This window comes from Mytilus californianus, unplaced genomic scaffold (assembly GCF_021869535.1).
Source record: "Mytilus californianus isolate M0D057914Y unplaced genomic scaffold, xbMytCali1.0.p SCAF_5, whole genome shotgun sequence".
In the NCBI taxonomy this organism is placed as follows: domain Eukaryota; kingdom Metazoa; phylum Mollusca; class Bivalvia; order Mytilida; family Mytilidae; genus Mytilus; species Mytilus californianus.
The window spans coordinates 30,736,333-30,744,446 of record NW_026262701.1 but is presented as its reverse complement, the minus strand read 5'-3'; the positions used below and the strand labels follow the sequence as shown (position 1 = coordinate 30,744,446).

At 33.1% G+C, this 8,114-nt stretch overlaps 1 protein-coding gene across 1 annotated transcript; it reads right to left on the bottom strand.

Moving 5' to 3' along the window:
* Positions 1 to 2,894: 2,894 nt before the first annotated feature.
* LOC127703163 (collagen alpha-1(X) chain-like) lies at positions 2,895 to 6,893 on the bottom strand. Its single transcript, XM_052207690.1, has 3 exons — positions 6,773 to 6,893; positions 4,172 to 4,237; positions 2,895 to 3,355 (listed from the first exon to the last, which is right to left on the bottom strand). Exons 1-3 carry the CDS (start codon positions 6,861 to 6,863, stop codon positions 3,054 to 3,056), a joined length of 459 nt encoding a protein of 152 aa, XP_052063650.1. The 5' UTR covers positions 6,864 to 6,893; the 3' UTR covers positions 2,895 to 3,053.
* Positions 6,894 to 8,114: the final 1,221 nt, after the last annotated feature.

Here is an 8,114-nt window from a genome sequence, read left to right as displayed (position 1 = left end):
CACGTGAACAACTACATGTGTTTTACTTGAAGTTAGTGTTTATGATATGGCCTTTGCGATGTAACATCTCAACGGTTTATTCCCGATTGTACTACTTTTTAAAACAAATATTTTAGAGTTCTGATTGTCCCACATGAAAATAGATATAAAAAGATGTGGTGAGTGCCAATGAGACAACTCTCCATCCAAGTCACAATTTGTTAAAGTAGACCATTATAGGTCAAAGTACGGCTTTCAATACGTATCCTTGGCTCACACCGAACAGCAAGCTATAAAGGGCTCCAAAATAACTAGTGTAAAACCATTCAGACTGGAAAACCAACGGTCTAATCTATGTAAAAAACGAGAAACGAGAAACACTTATGAACCATATCAACAAACGACAACCACTGAAACAGGTTCCAGACTTAGGACAGGTGCAAACAAATGCAGCGGGTTAAAACGTTTAAATAGGCACCAACCTTCACCCTACCTAAAACAATAGTGTAACATCACAACATAGAAAGACACACTATAAAATATCAATTGAAATGGCTTAACTCATTCAAAAGACATTTTAACAAGTGAACATACACTGTTCTGATTGTTCCACATTATTTTTGATGTAAATTGTTCTTAAATAAAATAAATAAAATATTTTTTTTTAAATCATAAGATTTAGGGAGCTACCATTTGATTTTTATGGGGGGGGGGGGGGGGGGGGCTAGGATGACAAATTTTGTCCTGCATTTTTTTTAGCTGTAATCTCTGTCCTGCCTTTTTATTTTTCGCTCTATTCAGTCCTGCCTTTTTTTTTTAGTTTATCCTGACTTATTTTTACCTAAATTGTCGTCCTGACTTTTTGTTTTTTGCAAGTGTCTCATCCTGCCTTTTTTTTTACTCAAAACTTCTGTCTTGCCTTAATTTTCAAATTTCATCCTAGCCAAACCCCCCCCCCCCCCCCCCTTTCCCCAGAAAAATCAAATGATAGCTCCCTAATGCACTTTTGATTAAATAAATAATCTATTATTTCTGAGTTATAGAATATATCTTTAATGTTATTAAATAAAATTAAGAACAATTTCATCAAAAATAATGTGGGACTATCCGAACTTTTCTTGTGGGGCAATCAGAACTCTAAAATTTTAAAAGTTTGACAATCGGGAATAAACCGGACGTCTTCTATTTCTGTATGTAGTGCCAGGGGAAGAACTGCTGCCCTGCGTATATAAATTGATGAATGTCTGGTACTCCTTTGTAGTTGGTGACGAGTCCTAAACGCAATTTACGTCAAATACACTTATCTAGTTATTAATGAAAAAACACCTTAAATAGTAAATCCTTAAAAAGATGACCTGGCAGAATTCTGGAAAGCAGCGTTGTAATGAAGAAAGTTATTGGGTTCATGTGAATCTTACGTTGGGTGCAAGCAGTCTTCAATAGTGTTAAGAATCTTGTGTTCTGATTTCGCTGCATGCATTATTTGAAAATTTATTTAAAATTAAAAAAAAATAAAATTACGGTATTGGTATTTATTCTAATAAATTAAAAATATATATCATTGAATCAAAAGTGCATCAATATAATTCCTCGGTGTGATATTGAAAACGTCATATGATATTCTCTATAAACATCTACGTCATTTGGTATCTAGTGGATAGCTGTCTCATTGGCAATCATATCACATCTTGTTAATTTTATAAAGCAACTAATAACAATAAAGAGGAAAGTGTGTTCATAACAAAAACTAGTAAAGCCTGGAGAGTAAAGAAATAACCAATACATCAAAACTCACCCAGTGACACCATGAAAAACTCTTACAACAATTATAACCACTGAAGCATGCATAATAACTACCCAATAAGTATGTTGAGTTAAGATATAAAACTCATCATATATCTAATATCAAAATAGCAATGTACAATACAAACATTTATTGGCATGACACGGGTTATGTTCTTCTCATATATTTTATGATGGTATAATACTAAACCCCTAATTATAACAGGAGAGATTGTGCCTGATATGTATATGATGAAGACATAATCTTTCAATCAGTTTAATTGATGTCTAGAGCTGGCATGTCAGTAACTGCTAGTAGTCTGTTGTTATTTATGTATTATTGTCATTTTGTTTATTTTCTTTTGTTACCTATTCTGACATCGGACTCGGACTTCTCTTCAACTGAGTTTTACTGTGCGTACTGTTGTACGTTTGTTTTTTCTACTTTGGCTAGAGGTATAGGGGGAGGGTTGAGATCTCAAAAACATGTTTAACCCGCCGCATTTTTGCGCCTGTCCCAAGTCAGGAGCCTCTGGCCTTTGTTAGTCTTGTATCATTTTTAATTTTAGTTTCTTGTGTATAATTTGGAGTTTAGTATGACGTCCATTATCACTGAACTAGTATACATATTTGTTTAGGGGCCAGCTGAAGGACGCCTCCGGGTGCGGGAGTTTCTCGCTGCATTGAAGACCCATTGGTGGCCTTCGGCTGTTGTCTGCTCTATGGTCGGGTTGTTGTCTCTTTGACACATTCCCCATTTCCATTCTCAATTTTATTTGAAATATCCAATTAAATACTGATCCACATACTAACAATGTTTTAGCATTTGTAAACATATGTTGAGGTGATGAAAAACTTTTTTTTTAAATGTGTGTAAGTTTGTGAGGTATCTGTCAGATAAAGCATGACTCTTTTTGTATTATTAAAGTTGTTGTCCTCTTTGGTCTAAAAATATAAATAACTGAATGTTTATTCCTGCACAAAATAATTTATGGAAACTAGAAACTGACCATCAAACTAGAAAATAGATTTGTAAAATTTCATAGTTTGATATTAACTCTAGCTCTTAACTACAAAACAAAGGAACGTACACAATTTTCTAAATCAAATAAACAATTAATTTGACAATTACATTATGTCGCATACTTTATTTTATATTAAATGCGTTTTGAAAGGTTTTGCTAACGTTCAGAGGTGGAAATCAGGTATCCAGTGAAGCTACTGTATGACTCAAGTAGAACTTCTGATCCAGTCGGGTAATGCTGTACAAACACTTTATCTCCTATCTCAAGTTATAGGGTACCAGATATCGAACCTGCATCTCGGTCATTTTGGCTGTGTTCATAGGTCAGTCTGTTGTTGTCTTTCATTAGGATAATGTGTAATTTGGTTCCAACAGACAAAAAAGTACAGTCGAAGTAGTAGAGTCCTTTGACAGGTGCTCGAAAAATACCCTTTTTTGAATCATATGCATCTCCAGTATTTGTGAAAACCTTATCAAATACCACGGTTGCCGAACCCGAAACTGTCAATGATTTTGACAATGTGGCATAAAACGCTATCGATTTTTGAGTGTTGTTTCTACAGTTCGTGCCTTCAAAAAAAGCAAAAAAAATATACAGCTTTAAAATATCACTTAAAGTAAAAATATCTTACTAAATATCCTCTTAAGAAGTTTGTACTCTTGTACACTACAATATATAAAGAATTTCTATTGTCCAATATTCATTGACTGGTATTTATAGAGACATGTGATTTCGATCTCGGAGAAATAATCTCACAGCGAGTATAAAAGCTTAAAATTTCAGTATCATTGACTTAACCAGCTTTTATTTTATCGGTAAATAAGCTGGAAGCAGTGCTTTTAAATACAAATAACAATTACTCAACATCAAGATATTAGACAAAGTTCCTGTCCCAAGGCAGGAGCCTGTAATTCAGTGATTGTCGTTTGTTGCTGTATATCATATTTATTTTTAGTTCATTACTTTGTACATAAATCCGGCCGTTAGTTTTCTCGTTTGAATTGTTTTACATTTGTCATTTCGGGGCCTTGTATAGCTGACAATCGGTGTGGGTTTTACTCATTGTTGAAGGCCGTACGGTGACCTATTGTTGTTAAGTTATGTGTCATTTAGTATCTTGCGGAGAGTTGTCTCATGGGCAATCATACCACATCTTCTTATTTTTATCAATGAATTACTTTTGAATTGAGGGGTTGTTATATCTTGGGAATATTTACCGGTACATTTGAAATATGATATAAAATGTTTATGGTTGTTAAAACCTACAAGCCATAACACTGTTACAAAATGTATACTTGAAATCCTCCAGCAATACTAATTATAAAACGGTAAATATATGGTCCATCTATTTTAGTAAACATTTCGACTAAAACTATAATAGTTACCTGCACTTATTTGTTTGATTTCTTTAACAAAATTTAAAAGCTTTTCCATGACAGTTTCTGTTCGATCTAAAAGATATAAATGTATATACTAACAATATTTTGATAGTCACCATCATGCCATAAACATCAAATTTGTATTTTGTTCTAAGCGAATAGTTTCTGTCTTTGTTTCTTACCAAAAGCAATTGCAAAACAAGGCAAATATCAAAGGAGCATATTTTGTCACAACAACCCTGATTCAATAACATATTTGCACTGGAACAAATTTGTAAACATGCAAGTTAATATTACCCTGTCCATGTTTCTGTGCAACGTTAAAACATTGACATAAAATTGAGAATGGAAATGAGGAATGTGTCAAAGAGACAACAACCCGACCATAGAGCAGACAACAGCCGAAGGCCACCAATGGGTCTTCAATGCAGCGAGAAACTCCCGCACCCGGATTAAAACTGTTTAAACGCAGATATGTTTCGAATGTCTTACAGCAAAATCAAACAAATTTTAAAAACCTTTCATTCCACTTCGTATTAATTTGAAGTGGATATTCCACTTAAGTATTTCTCAAATATAACTGATCCTAAACAGTAACTGTTGACTTGGTCCAATATATTTAGTAATTCCTGTTATCCTTTTCGTGTATTATTGTACACGACAATGTTTGATTAGAATACTTGTAGTTGTAATTCAGCAATCGATGGCTAGTAGAGATACATGTTACAGACTGTAATATAGATAAAATTCTAAGTGGTAATAGAAATGTTTAAAAAAAAATTGAAACACGTAAACACTAAAAACAAAACAAAAAGTAACCGAAGCTCGATTGAAGGGTTGAAATAAAAAATCTGCTTGTATCTGTTGTGAGAGGATGCTATTACAGTAGCAAACCAAATATAAATGGTGTGGTAAAAATGATTAGTATTCCGGTAGGTATTCACTGTGCCACACTTATCGCAGATTTATCCGTAACTTTTTTTATCAAAGTTAATGGTTAAATATAATAAAAAATATCTTACGGAACACCACATATCTGCAAATACTTATGAATAAAGAGAGACGTAATTTTACTTCTTTCAATACAGCTTCGCAACGACACAACGGCAAAAACAGAGGTTAATTAATACACGCTCTTCAATAATACCTAGGTGTCTATATGATATGTAATTTTCTTCATCACCAGAAGTCTAGAAAAGATGTGAATAAATTAGAGAAACTATCAAAGATTTGCCACGGACTACACATTCTCTTAATGATCAAAATATAAGACGACATAGATACCGATTTGCATATATTTTCAATAAATTACAATGTATACACAGGACGTTATACTTTAACATTTACAGGTTGAGGAGTACTTTTGGATTGCTTTCAGTAACTATGAACATTCATTACTGCGGTTGTACATGTACTTGTACGTTTGTCTTTTTTATCCTTTCAACATTTTATCATAGAGTAAAGTGTTGTTTCTATACTAAATTATATTGTACTTTGTTTTCTGTAAATTTCCTGATTCCAAAGATTGAGGTAAGAAATTGATAGAATTAAATCTTAATAATCTTTACAAGCATATGTTTATTGGCCTGTCCTATGTCAGGAATCTCGACAGTACTTGTCTGTAGTTAAAATCTCAATTGTTTGTTTTTTTAATTTGTCATTTAGGAAATTTGGGGTTAGTCGCAGATCTGCATGTGATTTTACTCACAGCCTTTTTAGAGTTTTAACAATATAAAACTTGACCTATTTTGTAGACTCTGTTGACCGCTAGAAGTATTTTGCATTTTGTATCGTTGGTTTGTCTAATTGACGGAAACCCCTTATCTCATTTTATTCATTTGCTATACAACAGCTTCCAAAATATAAAATGAAAAACGGTCTATTTCCAATACAAAAACTTCTTTTCAGAAAACTTTTATTCTTCACGAAAACAACGGTCAAGGATGCAAAAGCAACAGCATACCACTCATCAATAGTAAATACTTCTTCAAAAACACTACCAATGGGAAAACTTATCATTTGGACATTGTCAAAATTCCAAGTTACTTGGTAGGCGTAACGTTTAAGATTCGCCCTGACGACGATGGGCATCGATGCTTAAGCTATATCATACCATATGTCAGGAGTTCTCAAGAGTATATCATACCATATATCAGAAGTCCTCAAAAGTATATCACAAACACTTCTTCGTTAACACATTTATGAGAAAATCTTATATAAAATCTTAATTATGTAACAAATTCAAAACATTTAAGTATAACTATAAAGAAAGGGTTGTGCGGTCAGAAACATGAAAAACCCCGCCACATTCTTTGTGTACCTATCCCCTGTCACGAGCCTGTAATTCAGTGGTTGTCGTTTGTTGCTATATGTAATTTTGATTTTCGTTTATTGTTTCTATCATTAATCAGGCCGTTAGTTTTTTCTCTCGAAATGTGTCACATGTTGGGCCTTCATAGCATACTATTATAATACGGGTTATGCTGTGTTGAAGGCCGTTTATTGCCCTACAGCTGTTTCATTCTCGTTCTATGGTCTCTGGTGGTTAGTTGTCTCATTGGCAATGATGCCACAATTCCTTTATTTAGTACAGCATATAATACATACCATTTAAACAGTTTCCTTTAGCGTCTGACTGTACCACGTGATTGATAACAGTGATCAGCGCAAACAAGATGACTGTTCCAGTGGAAAACATTTCAGAACTGAATTTTTACAAAACGCAATACAAAATATGGTCTATGAAAAGAATTTTTTATTTTTAACTTTAATATTAATCGTTGATGATTGTATCGCGTGATAAAAAAACATGAATCGATCATATTACAAAATGTATAAGGTTTCACATTCTAATGTTGCATTTCATTCTGTGCATTTGTACATGCAGCCTATGGTAATTCATAGGGTAACAGGCTGTTGTTTGTACATGTACCAAGGTTAAAAACAGAAGACTTTATTACGCAACAGAACTTTTGCTATACATTCTTTTTGGATATTTTCCACTGGGGATGTGATTGCCTCTTTTGGGATATTTACTCCTACTGTTTTAATTCACAGTTAATGGCAAAACTCTACAAAGACCAAAAGAAACACGACTTGATACATATTTTCATATTTAATATACCTGTAGGGTATTTGGATGATATATTCTTTCACATTTTTATCCAGATATAAAAATGAAATTCATGCAATCCTACACACTCCAACTAAGTCTAACATTAATTGTAACCGATGTTCTGTTTAAGACCTTGATGTGGAAATTTACTAAATTTATTAAATTGCTTTTCCTTGATATTGATGTTCCGTTGTCCCCTTCTTCTAAAGGATACGTTTCCCGAGAGGTTCAATGGGCGCTTATTGTGAGTCTTGGATTTCTATGAACTAAATAATTTTTACAGTAGAGATATAAATATCATAAAATGATCAAATCATTTACTAAATTTTATATAATACTTGGCTTTATTTTGATCTATTATGATTCCACCAGCAGGTATTTAAAACGAGGATATTTCACACCCAGATTTTCACGGCTTCATTATTATAAAATGAACTTAAAAGTTAATAAGTATAGGAATTGTCATTCAAATTTTTCTTATCGGCTTTTAGACTCATTGATAAAGGATATGGTAATACTGTTGTTCTCGAAACGTTGAATGTTTTTTTTTTGTTTTGTTATGTTTTATTATCATTTTCATCTTTTTCCTTTCTCCCTTTTTTCAGTGGGGGGTGGGGGGGGTGGGTGCTTCATCACAACTTCAAAAACAGCTGTCAAATATTTGCAACTTTATACCAAAAAAAACAAATCTCTTCTAGCTTGGAATTTTTACTCGACTACATTTTTAGTGATCGAACATAATCGACTTTTGGTAGGTGTAGTAAGATCTGTTTCTTGTACTTTGTCAATATGACAATGAAATCCGTCACATACATATTGCAACTTTCTTGTTTT